General features: G+C 39.2%; 1 protein-coding gene across 1 annotated transcript in view; it reads left to right on the top strand.

Annotated features, from left to right (window-relative positions):
• The window catches only part of FBXL17 (F-box and leucine rich repeat protein 17), a 1,156,197-nt gene extending 1,141,720 nt beyond the window's left edge, over window positions 1-14,477 (top strand). Inside the window, exon 9 of the mRNA XM_073624587.1 lies at window positions 11,745-14,477. Within this exon, the coding sequence (XP_073480688.1) occupies window positions 11,745-11,882 (138 nt within the window). The 3' untranslated portion in view covers window positions 11,883-14,477. The remainder of the gene's footprint in view (window positions 1-11,744) is intronic.
• The last annotated feature ends 406 nt before the right edge of the window (window positions 14,478-14,883 follow it).

Genomic DNA, 14,883 nt, shown 5'->3' with positions numbered 1-14,883 from the left:
CCCAAAGATGTTCTATCGGGTTGAGGTTGGGACTCTGTGCAGGCTAGTCAAGTTCCTCCACCACAAACTTGCTTATCCGTGTCTTTATGGACCTTGATTTGTGCACTGGTGAGTAGCCACATTGTAACAGGAAGGGGACATCCCCAAACTCTTCCCACAAAGTTGGGAGCATGAAATTGTCCAAAATGTCTTGGTATGCTGATGCCTTAAGTGTTCCCTTCACTGGAAGTAAGGGGCCAAGCCCAACCCCTGAAAAACAACCCCACACCATAATCCCTCCTCCACCAAATAATTTGGACCAGTACACAAAGCAAGGTCCATAAAGACATGGATTAGCGAGATAGGAGTGGGGAAACTTGACTGACCTGCACCTCAACTCAATAGAACACCTTTGGGATGAATTAGAGTGGAGACTGCACATCAGTGCCTGACCATACAAATGCACTTGTGAACGAATGGTCAAACATTCCCATACACAAACTCCTAAACCTTGTGGACAGCCTTCCCAGAAGAGTTGAAGGTGTTATAGCTGCAAAGGGTAGGCCAACTCAATATTGGATCCTACAGACTAAGTCTAGGATGCCATTAAAGTTCATGTGCGTGTAAAGGCAGACATCCCAAGACTTTTGTATATTGCATGGAAGTTTTGTATCTGTTGCATTACACTGGATTTGCCTCTTCTTCCTATTGACCCGCACAATCATATTTAGACATCCTGTACAATTCCTGCAAAAGGATCATGAATGATGTTTGACAATTGAAACAATTGAAATCTAAATTACCGTTCTTTATGTAAAATTTTAGCCAGCCATTTATATGGAGATCTATCATCTATTTTACTTTAACAGAAACAGTCTGCCCTTATGTATAGTGTCATGAACAAGTTGTTTCATTATATTCACAGATAAAAGATCATTTCCTTTCCTATAAGAAAATGGAATGTATTAGTAATGGCTTAGAAACTGTACACCATGCTGGAAAATATCTGTCTTTGATGCTGTAGAATTTCTTCACCCCAAACACTTGTTAAAAATGACATGGTTTAATAGTTTGCTTTACATTTTCAACAGTGGTCCTGCTTCTAATAAATACAATCTGATGTAGTTTCTCTGTTCTTTACTAAAGGAAATTACAGCTAATGTGTTGGGTGATGGTCAGCTGGTTTGCCTCCTCCCTCCCTTTTTAATATTGCAGTAAATTAAACCATTCTCTAAAGCATAAGAGGCATATTAGTTCAGTGTGTTCTATTGCACTTCAAAAGGAGCTGCAAGCAAAAGTGGAGTGAGCACGCAAGCCTTGGATGACATAAAAACATATAGCAAAAAATAGATTTTGAATCGTTACCACTATGATACTCTTTATGACCAAACCTCCGTGGAATTTCTTTGATATGAAGTTGACATGAATTAGAATTTCACAAGTGTCTAGAGTGCTCCCAGAAAAGATCAGAGATGATTCTGAGCTGGGTGAAGGGCTCCTCTGTTTGATTCCATTGATTACCCAACTGCCTCCAGGCTACAGGACACAGTAGAAGCAGAGAGTTATTGATCCAAATGATGAAAATAAAATGAATTCATTTCTCATCAAACTGCTATTGTTACAGTTTTTTTTTTAACTCCACATATCATGTTGCTGGAGCAAAGCTCTTGTTGGCTGAAATAAATGCCATTTTGTTTTTGCATGATAAATTCAAAATGTCAACTTCCAAAAACACATGCTTGTGATAACCATGTTATGAAAGGCAGCATATTCATAATCACTGTATATCATTCCAGTCTTTCATAGAGCAGAAATGGGGAGTGTTGAACACTACAACACTTTCCAATTTTCCAGTTTCTATGAAATGATTATTTATATTCATTGCAATTAGAAGCACCATTTAATTAAACAGCATGCTTCTCCTAGGGATGATTCGTGATGTAAAGACCAACACCATAATAAACTCAGGTTAATAACTAGCAACTAATTGCATCTGATACAATAGATTACTTTCAATGCCTGGTGACCTATAAACTATTTTAGTTCTTACTAGAGCTCTCTGTTCTACACTTGTAATTAGATGTAGTAATCTGATAATTAGGGCTTGCATAGATGATTTGGATTTTTTAATTGATAACATTGATCTTTAGTTGGCATCTCCAGCAAAAGAAGTGTAAAGGCAAGTTTCTGCAAACAAGGTGTCAAGTAGTGATGTATAGCACACGACAGTTCAACCCTTTTACTGATGGAGACTTTTTTTTTCTTCATTTTTTTGCATATATGTTAAAAATGCATCTTTTTAGGTCCGGAGATTACTTAGATATCCCAGAGCACTATATATATTGGTTAGAATAACATGATAGCAGTTACAATTTACATGATATCTGCGCTACTTTTTTTCAAAGCTATATTATCAATTAAAAATACCCTTCAATTTAATTTTAACACACACACAATAAAAGCTCTAACATTTCTGCAAAATAAAAAAACTGGAAAAGAGTTGAGTAAATAGATAACAAATGTGTCAAAACTGCAGCAGTGATATGCCAACAACCTACGATACTCAAATTCTCCATAGGTGTCACTATATAGGCTTTAGCACACAACAGTTTAACCCCTTTGCTGCTGGGGACATTTTGCTTTTCATGTTTTTGTACATATTTCAAAAATGCATATTTTAGACCTGGAGATTACTTAGAACTCCCAGAGCACTATATAGTTTGGTTAGAATAACACGATGGTGTTTGCAATTTTTTAAGTTACATGATACAGTATGTATGTTACTTTTTATCAGAGCTATGTTTTCAAAATAAATTCCATTAAATTAATTTTAGTGCACACAAACACAATACAATCTCTAAAATGTATGCAAAATATAAAAGATGAAAAAGAGTTAAGCAAATTGATATCAAATATGTGAAAACTTAAAACTGTGTTTTTCTGTGACAACCTACAATAACTAAACTGAACATACAGTGCTTTGCAAAAGTATTCACCCATTGGCATTTTTCGTGTTTTGTTGCCTCACAACCTGGAATTAACATGGATTGTTTGAGGATTTGCATCATTTAATTTACAGAACATGCCCACAACTTTGAAGATGTTTTTTTTTATTGTGAAGCAAACAACAAATAGGAAAAAATAACAGAAAAAGTCAATGTGCATAACTATTCACCCCTCTAAAGTCAATACTTTGTAGAACCACCTTCTGCGGCTATCACAGCTCCAAGTCACTTTGGATAAATCTCTATGAGCTTGCCACATCTTACCACTGAGATTTCTGCCCATTCCTCCTTGCAAAACTGCTCCAGCTCCTTCAAGTTGGATGGTTTGCGCTTGTCAACAGCAATCTTTAAGTCTGACCACAGATTTTCTATTGGATTGAGGTCTGATCTTTGACTAGGCCATTCCAACACATTTACATGTTTCCCCTTAAACCACTCAAGTGTTGTTTTAGCAGTGTGTTTGGGGTCATTGTCCTGCTGGAAGATGAACCTTCGTCCTAGCCTCAAATCACACACAGACTGGTACAGGTTTTGCTCAAGAATATCCCTGTATTTAGCACCATCCATCTTTCCCTCAACTCTGACCAGTTTCCCAGTCCCAACTGCTGAAAAACATCCCCACAGCATGATGCTGCCACCACCATGTTTCACTGGTGATGTGATGTGTTGGGTTTGCGCCAGACATAGCGTTTTCTTTGGCCAAAAAGTTCAGTTTTAGTCTCATCAGACCAGAGCACCTTCCTCCATACATTTTGGGAGTCTCCCACATGCCTTTTCGCAAACTCAAAACGTGCCATTTTGTTTTTTGCTGAAAGTAATGGCTTTCTTCTAGCAACTCTGCCATAAAGCCCAACTCTATGGAACGTATGGCTTATTGTCATCCTATGTACAGATACTCCAGTTTCTGCTGTGGAACTCTGCAGCTCCTCCAGGGTTACCTTAGGTCTTTGTGCTGCCTCTCTGATTAATGCCCTCATTGCCCAGTCCGTGAGTTTTGGTGTGCGGCCGTCTCTTGGCAGGTTTGCTGTTGTGCCATGTTCTTTCCATTTGGTTATGATAGATTTGATGGTGCTCCTAGGGATAATCAAAGATTTGTATTTTTTTTTATAACCTAACCCTGAATTGTACTTCTCAACAACATTGTCCCTTACTTGTTTGGAGAGTTCCTTGGTCTTCATGGCAGTGTTTGGTTAGTGGTGCCTCTTGCTTGGGTGTTGCATCCTCTGGGGCCTTTCAAAAAAGGTGTGTGTATATGTAATGACAGATCATGTGACACATAGATTGCACACAGGTGGACATCATTTCACTAATTATGTGATTTCTGAAGGTAATTGGTTGGGAGCTTTTTATGTGCTTCATAACAAAGGGGGGTGAATACATACGCACATGCCAATTATAAGTTTTTTATTTCTGAAAAATAGTTTTATGTATATATTTTTACTTCACCAACTTAGACTATTGTGTTCTGATCCATCACATATAATTCAGATTAAATAAAACATTGAACTAAAGGCTGTAATGTAACAAAATAGGTAAAAAGCCAAGGGGGTGAATACTTTTGCAAGGCACTGTAGGTAACGCTTTATAGGCCTTAACACATCTTCAACATAGAGTTAACCACTAATGTTGGCCCTGGAATTATTCTTCTCTTTTTGATGCCTGTGTCTATACCTAACTTGTTGGCAAATTGTTTGTTTTTTGATAAGCAGTCTAAAGGACAGTAAATGACTGATGCAACAGAGTAAAGAGAGAAGTCTGATCAGAGACTGCTGCTGCATTCATTCTGGGTGCAATGCTACATGTGAGGGGACACAGTCTGGCATTAAAAAGAGACAAAAAAAACCTGTGCTCTATCCAGTCTGAGCAACCCAGTAGGTTTGCTTTCAAGGCTAAGTTCACTTTAAAAAAATAAAATAAAAATACACATATTTTTGTAGAGAATTTAAAAAAATGTGCATTTATTACTTTTTTTTTTTTTTTACTAGGAGCCTGCAAAGCATTGCACCTTCAATCTTTGGATCTTGGGTGCAATGCCAGGCCCTTGTGGACCCTTTCTCCAGCTCTCTGCTTTTACCTCCAAACAGGCTTTCAGTTGGAGAGCTGGAGGAAGTGTCATGGACTACAAGTGCACTGATTCCCACACACATGTTCCACTGAGAACTACAAGTCCATCTACCATGGTAGGAGACTGGACTTGTAGTTTATTCATTCAAAGGTGACTGTGGAGGGGATGAATCCCCACAACCTATCATGGAGAGAAAACAGAAAAGCGCCTCTAGGTGCAATATTTATTATGTACAATTGCAAGCAGTCAAATGAACACTCACATCAAGGTTAGGAAAAGTAAGCTCATCTATGGAAAGGAGCTCGCCGGAAAAGTCCTTAACGCCTCCGGTCTGAGAGTTTACCCCCCCCCCGCGATGACCACAGTAAATCAGGAAGAAGCCAGCAAGTCCTGAGTAGTTCCGGGTAAATTGGATGGAACCAGCTTGAGGCGCAGTGCCAGTAGGCGTGTGATGTCACTGGGGTAAGGAGAGAGAACCACAATGCGTTTCAGAGCAATGCGCAAAGCTCGTACGGAACATACACGCTCCTTTCTCAAGTGATACGGAGAGGAAAGAGGGCCAAGTTTAAATGCTTTACACAGCGAGAGTCATCTGCCAATTAGCAGAATAGAGCCACTAAAATGCTGTTCACCTGAATGCAGTTAAAACTAACAGAATATGTACAACTTTACCATAATATGTACATATTCTGTCATTCAAAGTCTCAAATTTTTATTCCCCCTTATTGTTAGAAGAAAACCTGTTCGAGTCTGCAAAAGACTTGAGACTGGGGTGGAGGTTCACCTTCCAACAGGACAATGACCCTAAATATACAGTCAGGGCTACAATGGAATGGTTTAGATCAAAGCATATTCATGTGTTAGAATGGCCCAGTCACAGCCCAGACCTAAATCCAATGGAGAATCTGTGGCAAGACTTGAAAATTGCTGTTCACAGACACTCTCCATCCAGTCTGACAGAGCTTGAGCTATTTTGCCAAGAAGAATGAGCAAAAATGTCACTCTAGATGTGCAAAGCTGGTAGAGACATATCCAAAAAGACTTGCACCTGCAATTGCAGTGAAAGGTGGTTCTACAAAGTTTTGACTAGGGGGCTGAATACAAATGCACACCACACTTTTCACATATTTATTTGTAAAAAATGTTGAAAACCATTTATCATTTTCCTTCCAATTCACAATTATGTGCCACTTTGTGTTGGTCTATCACATAAAATCCCCCAAAAAATGAATTTACATTTTTGGTTGTAACATGACAAAATATGGAAAATTTCTAGGGGTATGAATACTTTTTCAAGGCACTGTATGTAATTATCCTATGCGCTGGCATTTAAATTTGTTTCACAAACTATCATGGGAAGGGGACACTATGGGGGTGGGGGGTGGGTTGCTTAGCAGCATGTTACACCCTAAATATAGGTGTGATATGTACCTTTTTGCTATTGCTGAAATTAGCCGTTAACCTCCCCAGCCCCACATAGCATACACTTACCTTTACTTTGGTCCCCTGCTGTTTTTTTCAGTGCCAGGAGCTGAAGCAAATATCTCATACTTACTGGTATGGAGGCAAATGTGATGGTGCTGGGCCAATCAGCACTGTCATGCAAGGCTCCATAGTCCAATGCAAGCTGTGACTTGTAGCTCACACAGGCCTTTCCTTTAGTTCCCAGCACCGGGTGCCAGCTCCTTAACAAACACCTATTTAGTAACTGTTAAGGACGCCGACGGGTGCTGGCTCTTTAACCAGCTGAGATTTTACATGCCTGGAGCGCTATCTATTTAAAGCGGAGCGCCGCCGAAAAAATTTTTTTAAAAAGTCAGCAGCTACAAATACTGCAGCTGCTGACTTTTAAAACATGGACACTTACCTGTCCAGGGCGCCCGCGATGTCGGCACCCGAGGCCGAAGCGTCTCTCCGTCCTCGGGTGCTGCCGCCTCCATCTTCGGTAAGGGAATCAGGAAGTGAAGCCGTGCGGCTTCACTTCCCGGTTCCCTACTGCACATGCGCGAGTCGCGCAGCGCAATACGGATGGTCCCTGCTGCCTCTGGGACCTGTGTGTTTCCCAGCAGGCAGCGGGGAGGGAGCAGGAAGTGGCATAAATAACCGCAGATTCTGCGGCTATCTATGCCGGAAGTGGGTACAGATACCTGTAATATATATATATATAATATAGTTTGCTGATGGCAGGGGCAAGCCGGGAGAAGCATCGCAAGAACGATCAAGCGGCTGAATAGAATCGCCGGCTCTAAAAAAAAGATATCTTGAATGATGCCTGTAGCTGCAGGCATCAGTCAGATATCACCGCTCAAAGTCCGTGACGTCATGTGACGTTACGCGGGCGGCAAGCAGTTAAACACCCTCTGTTCTTCTAGTTTCACCCTCCAACCCCATTTGTTTTACTTTCCTGAGTTCAATATCACATAACCCTTCACAGCTCCTTTACCAGGAGTGGAGAATGGTGATCCAGCACTGGACTCCAGGCCACCTCAAACTCAGCCACCCCTTGCCCCTTCTGCTGTAGTGTTTTCGAGCCTGAGACAACCCAACCACCAGACAGCCAATGGAAAGTATGGACTTCTTCTCTATGGTATTTAGGCTTTAACTCTGATCTAAACTTTAACCTGTAACTTAAAAATAACACTGCTTGTTCAAAATATGTAACCCTTTCTCCAACCCTATCTTTTAATCTAACATTTAATCTTATTCTCCTAACCCTTAACTCTCTGCCTACCACTAAGTGATACTCCTAAAATAAAATCTCGATGCTGAAGGCAAGTATTCCCAATTCACTTTGAACTGTAGAAAACAGCAAGGTGTATTTATTTTTCAGAAAAGCAAGAACAAGGAGAAATTCTTAGAGATTGCATCAAATAAAACTGTTCTATCAGCTATAATTCTGCTTTCTAAAGTAGATTATTTCTATTCAATTTGCAGTATGCACACAGTAAGCAATAGAAATGTTTCAATAGTTCTAGTGTTTGTATTTTATTCTGTGCTTAACCTTGAACCTGTATCTTGTATCGCTTTGTATATCAGCAATATAAGGAAGAATATGTCAGGATAAAAAGCAAGTGCATCCAAAAGCTGGGATTCATTGCACATTGATCCCCTGCATCACGACAGGATTGTGCAGTGGCAATAATTGAAGTAATCAACTCAGTAGGATGCTGGGTCTTTATGTTTAAGCTAAACAATAATTGCAAAGCATTTCTTTAAAAGTGCATATGTTTGTAACTATCTCTATAAACTGCCATATTGCATGCAACCAAATAATATATGTAATGTGCATATTCAGACAACCAGCAGAGAGCTACTTCACTCTCTTAAATATGTTTCTTTTTAAAACTGCTAATTGTTTTTGTGAGCACTCACAAGACGAAGAATCTGTTAATAGTCACTTTGCATCCATATACAGTAAAATACTTAGGAGACACACTAATGAATATTACCCCAACACATCTTAGTTAGTTGGCTGTATAACCTTCATGCACTTCAAGGACAAGTGAGTGAAATTTCAATAGGGTGGTAATAATAGAATTAATGTTTTTGCTTTCTTCCCACCAGTATACCAACACCATCATACACTTAGCACCAACATACAGAATGTGCACATTATAGAGTAGATGGTGATAAAGCACATGGTATAAAAAAAAATGTATGTTTAATTTGGGCAATCCGAGATCAGTATTAACCCATACCCAGGTAAACCTTTCCTTTCTAGCAGCAACATTTAGTACAAAACAGGAACATTCATTTTGGTATTTTGGTTGCAACTCCTAGCCACAATCTCTTAGGGCAGGGATATGCAATTAGTGGACCTCCAGCTGTTGCAGAACTACAAGTCCAATGAGGCATAGCATGACTCTGACAGCCACAAGCATGACACCAAGAGGCAGAGGCATGATGGGACTTGTAGTTTTGCAACAGCTGGAGGTCCGCTAATTGCATATCCCTGTCTTAGGGGGTCTTTGTAAAAAAAAAAAATGTACATTAGATTTGTACAAATTACCAGCTGAGAGAATAACGCAAAAAATAATTTTCTTAGGGTATTTTGAGTCTTGTTCATGGTAACAGTCACTTTCCCAAATTCAAGGGATCTCTCTTTGGACTGCACTTTGAGGCTGAAAGATCTTCACCTCAAGAAAACTTTGAGTACTTCTCCTGTACTTGACTGATTGATTTGACTCCCTGCTCTAATCAGTGTTAAAGGGGTTGTAAAGGTAAAAAGTTTTTCACCTTAATGCATTATATAATATATTATATTAAGGCTATAGCCGCCGGCTGTATCACGGGAGCGCGCCCGCAAGAACTAACCACCATGCGAGGGAGCTCGCATTAAGGTCGATAGTTCCTGCGGGGAGGAGCTGAAACAACCGCCGAGGGACCCCAGAAAAGCAGGTTCGGGGCCACTCTGTGCAGAACGAGCTGCACAGTGAAGGTAAGTATAACATGTTTGTTATTTTTAAACAATAAAAAAATTACCTTTACAACCCCTTTAAGTATGTTCTTTGTAGTCCACACTGTTTCCTTAATAGACTTGGGTATTACTTCCACATTCCTATATCTGTTGTTCCCCACTTTAAACAGTGGGGGTCATGCAGGTAACTTTGCCTACTATCTTCCTAACAAGGAAATATCCAACTTTTATAAGTCCTGTACTTCCCTGTAAGGTCCGTGAACAAGACATTTTATTACCCAGCTTCAGAGTTCTCCTTAGTGAGGTAGCATACGTCTGAAGGTCTTTGTGGGGCCTAATTACCGGAAGAGGGATCGCATTCCTATCCTCTATTACAGTGGCTCTCAACCTCAGTCCTCAAGTACACCCAACAGGCCAAGTTTGCAGGTTTTTCTTTATCTTGCACAGGTGCTTTAAATCAGAGTCAATGGCTTGGTATTTTGGACAGCTATTTTATACAGCTATTTTATCTAAGAGAAATTCCCAAAACATGGCCTGTTGGGGGTACTTGAGGACTGAGGTTGAGAACCACTGCTCTATTGGACTAATTGTTCCTAGTGCTAGTACATTTATTACTGCTCCTACCTGCTATGGGGGCAAATGTGTCCTTTACTAGGCTCAGTTTCATTATTCCTAGAATTATGCATTTAATGGTTTGGTAGGCCATATTGTGGCTACTGTACCCTGACACACTTTTGAAAGTATGTTGGAAAGTCTCCTTATCATCTATATTCTCCCTCCCTGCCAACCCATTAAAAAGGTGTTTGATCACCTAACCTTTTCTTTTGAAGGAATTTTGGATTACTACCGTTCTCATCTCCAGTTTGTTTTTTTCACTCTCTCCATTTAGATGTGCTGCTAAGAGGACTGTCATATCCATGTACATCTCTTCCGAGAAAATTTAGCTGTCAGGTGTATCCCTCAGTTTTGGACCTCCATCTCTCTGAACACAAGGGTTATGGGTGTTCCACTTAAGCCTTCGGGTACTCATTTGTTCATCTTTTGCTTTCACTTTCCTTGTTTATCCAACCTTTCTTTTCCTGAAGTTCCACTTCAGCCTTTAACTGATAATTGGATGGGATTTTTTTTTTCATTTGGACATGCCTTCTCTGTCATTACTTTCCCTGCAGTCAAGCATTGGCTTTTCAAAGCTTGGGCCTTTACCCCAGTAAATATCTTTTTTCCCCTAGTAGTGATTACCTGTCCTTGTCTGGAGCAACAGGTTGATCCTCCATTTTCCTTTCTTTGATCATGGCAATCTCCAAATTAGCTTTTTTCTTTTTTTATCCAGCCTTCATCCAAGTGTTGATTGTTTCAGATTCCCCTTGTAAGTGGATTTGCACATCCATTAGATCTCTCAGTGGTTCTTGACCACCCTTCAATTGGACTGCTTTTAGACATCCCAAGTATGTATGAATTACAACATTCCAGTGTCCCTCAATGGATAATGAAAAAATGTTTTTTTTTAAAACTGTAAAATCATCCTCTTGAAGTCTTTAGAGCAGGGGTCTCAAACTGGAGGCCCTCCAGCTGTTGCGAAACTAAAAGTCCCATGAGGCATTGCAAGGCTGACAGTTACAAGCATGACTCCCACAGGCAGAGGCATGATGGGACTTTTAGTCTCGCAACAGCTGGAGGGCCACCATTTTGAGACCCCTGCTTTAGAGTGACACAGGTCCTGCCTCTCTGAGTTATTGACCTTAGGTACTTCTCACTCACAAAACTAAGGCATGACATTTGGGGGTTGGCTTGACATTCTTTGTTTGGCAGTGTCCAAACCTTTTGAAGATGGCAGTATAACTGAAATGTCTAAGAATTACTATATTTTATGGTAACTACAAACATCCTATTTTTTCCTGAAAACCATGCTTTCTTAGATGAGAGCATTCTAGTATAATTTATACTTTAAATAAATACCAAGGTAGCTACTGCTCTCCTATAGAATGAAGAACACATGGTGTATGCAGTGTGGCCGTTGGCTTGAGCTTTCAGCAGTTTGTGTATGTATGTTTAGGACCAAAATAGCCATTGTAGACTCCAACTCAATGATATATTTAATCAGTATAGCAACTGGGGATTGGCGGTGGTAAAGATTTAAACTTCAATATGGAGACTTCTGATGTACACCTTTAATGCAAAAGAATACCTACTAGATTTAAATAAGATATTTTGTAAATTTACTTATGATTTTTGTTTTGAGATTTCCATCAACAGCTGTGTCCTTTCTGTGTTTTTGCAGGTGAATGAGACCACGGTGGAGCAGCTGGTTCAGCAATATCCACACATTACTTTTAGTACTGTTCTTCAGGACTGCAAGAGAACTTTGGAACGGGCTTATCAGATGGGCTGGACACCAAATGCATCTTCTGTCTCCTAATTCTTTCCACATCAACACAACAAAGACGTCACGGATACTGCATTTTGCAGTTTTATTCAGCAGTATAGACTATAAGTCATTGATTTATTTGTTTGAACTTGTTTCCCCATTCAGTATGACATTGCTTGCTAGGTGCTGGGTGTTTTGCTGGGATTGGGGAGTCATCTACTGCGTGACAATAATATATTTCAGGGTGCTTGGGTTCTGAAATATTAGTTCTGTATGGTTGCCATTAGATAAGGTTGATATAAATGCGTGAAAGGTGATTGTAACATGTTCTGATTTTGTGTTATAAAAACACGTGAGTTCTAGTAGCATCAAATTCTCACTCTTCCATATTCCTTCTAAAAAAAACAACAATGTAACAAACTAGGTTTCCTTGATGTTTTTCCCTGTTCCATTTTATATCTGCTCAATTAGTTCATTCTCTATAATTTATGCAGCCTTTGCAGAACAGGAACTATAGAAGATTATTCATCATGTCCATCTAATTCATGTGAACTGGCCATTGGAACATTTGTTCTTGTACATACAAAGGTTCCTCCCAATTTTCTATTCTGAGTTGTCATTAAAGAACATACAAAATGGTCACAGGAGGTTTGGGTGTATATATGACTTCATGTGTTTGAGCTATTGGTTCCAATTTCAAAAGATCCAATACATCATCCTTCAGCTTATATGCTTTGTGCTTGCGTGTTAAAAGATTGTCTGTAGACCTATGTGAGGTGCTGTTTGTTTGATAAACATAATTTCTAGGATGGATGGAGTAAATATGGAACTTTGAAGGAAACATTGGCATTGAAGTAAGATTAACACCTTAAAATACTTTAGCAGTTATTTATCAGCCTTTGTTTTAACTCTTAAACCATCAGTGTTAGTCTCTAGGGTACAAGGAACTTAGAATTTTTATTGCAAATCTTTAGCTATGTTAGTTCTGTGGTTATAGAAATAGGCCATTTCCATGCACCTAGTCAGATCTTTTAAAATAGTGCTGTAGGTGGGAGAGGAGTGCCCTTTACTGTATTCACAAGATCAAGTTATGATGCACAGAATTCAACTATTTCATCAAAGATAAAAATTCTTCAGTGAACCTAAAGATATAGCAGGGATGCACATAATTTGAGGGCTTTCAGATTTCTGATAAAGATTATAAGCCTTGTGCAGGAGCATAAGATAATTATTCTGAAAAATCTTTTCTATAATCTAAGGGAGATAAATCTGAATTTTGTTGGCAATATTAGAATTTCTTAGCTGATTGCAGACTAAAATGCAGGCATAATGCTTAACATTACCCTGTCACTATATATCTGTCTTTTATTTTTTCTTGGTAAAGTGCAGGAACCTAGGGTTGCAGCAGTTTTTAGTAAAGCCCCTGTGTCTGAAAACTGGTTGTGTCAAAGTTTGACCACTTCTTCCTGCCACTCATACATTTCCATTAGCTCTTTTTTATAACGGGTTGCCTCACTGTGTAAGCATGAGTGAGATGCTAGAGGGCAGACTTTGACAACACTTGGACGTGCTAAAGGTATGTTTTGGCAGAACATCTTGTCTTGTGGAGTGGCTGAAAGACACTACAAGCAACTTTACGTTTCTGCACTTTATATCTCACTTTTTTTTTTTTTTAAGTGAGGGAGGTACTTTTATGTAATTCATTAAATGGCAAAATTATTTGTGTAGCATTTATATTATCATCCCTAACGAAACTTTAGTTTTCACTTAGAGGGGCTGTATCAGGTAACAAAATACCTGTATGAGAAATCTTCAATAGAAGCTGTTCTTCTTTTCCTCTTAGACAGACTTGTGTCAGTTTACACCCACCTATCTTTCGGTCTACCTTTGGGTCCGAAAAAACAAAAATGTAAGAGAACTCCAGATCGGAGGTAGCCAGGTGTAAATGGATAACAGAGTCCATTTACTCCAGGATGCCCATAAAGAAGAGTGGGCTCTGTCCAGAAACTGAGCCGACACGAAAGTATTATCCCCACGCTCTACTCCGATCAGCAGGGGATCAGCTCACAGATCCTCTGCTGATCGGAATGGAATCCGCCCCTTGTGAAAGGGGCCTTGCTCCTAGGCTGTACCTAGCTAGTCAAACGCAGTGATGTTACCACAGAGTTTGATAAGTTGTTTGGTACCAGTTTTTCATTAACTGAAGTCATAAGATGTATGACTAATGTTGACCTGCTTGCAAATCATGCTCTAATCTGAGCATGTGTCAGTATAAAATGTTTTTGGCATAGTATATAGGATGAAAATTGAGTCCCACATATAAGCTACTTTGGCAAATGACTGATTTCATGCTTGTCCCAAGGTCAGTAAACACAGCAAGCTTAGCCTGCCTGTAGATGCATACCTGTACACACAAAACACAATATTGAAATCAATATTGATTTCAACAATTACATTTTCTAGAATTTAAAACTGAACATTTCTATTTACGCAAGGTCTTCTCCCAAATTTGATATTGTTATATTTTCTATAAAACAGTAAGGCATGACTCAGATACATATATTTATTGTGCAGCAAATATATAGTGATAATCATATGGCAACAGGTTGTTCCAGTTATAGAGAAGAATAAAACATTTAACATTTACTGTCTGGGATTTTTTATTTGTTTCTATCTAAGCTGTCTATTTCTCTAAATGGATTTGACTTCATTAAGATTTCTTTTGGTTTGCTATGGGTTAAAGTGTCTAACCCATAATGACTATACCTTGCACTTTATTTACAAAGCCACTGTGAGCTTTTAGCTACCGACCATCATATGATACAGGTGCCACCTTTGCACAGGAGCACATCTGGCTTTCAGTATTGAAGACTTGTAATTTACAGCACGCCATTGAATGAGCATAGAACCTTTAGCTACAGCTATAGATCGAAATTTTGATCATTGTATTAAAATGAAAGCAGAATTAAGACCCAAAGCAAACATTTATTATACTGTTGCTTACCAATTTCTAAATGTGGCTGTATTAGTTTCCTTTTTTAGCTCTCTTTCT

Source organism: Aquarana catesbeiana, linkage group LG01 (assembly GCF_042186555.1).
Source record: "Aquarana catesbeiana isolate 2022-GZ linkage group LG01, ASM4218655v1, whole genome shotgun sequence".
Classification (NCBI taxonomy): Eukaryota; Metazoa; Chordata; class Amphibia; order Anura; family Ranidae; genus Aquarana; species Aquarana catesbeiana.
Note: the sequence above shows the minus strand (reverse complement) of the source record. Positions and strands in the feature narration are given on the sequence as shown.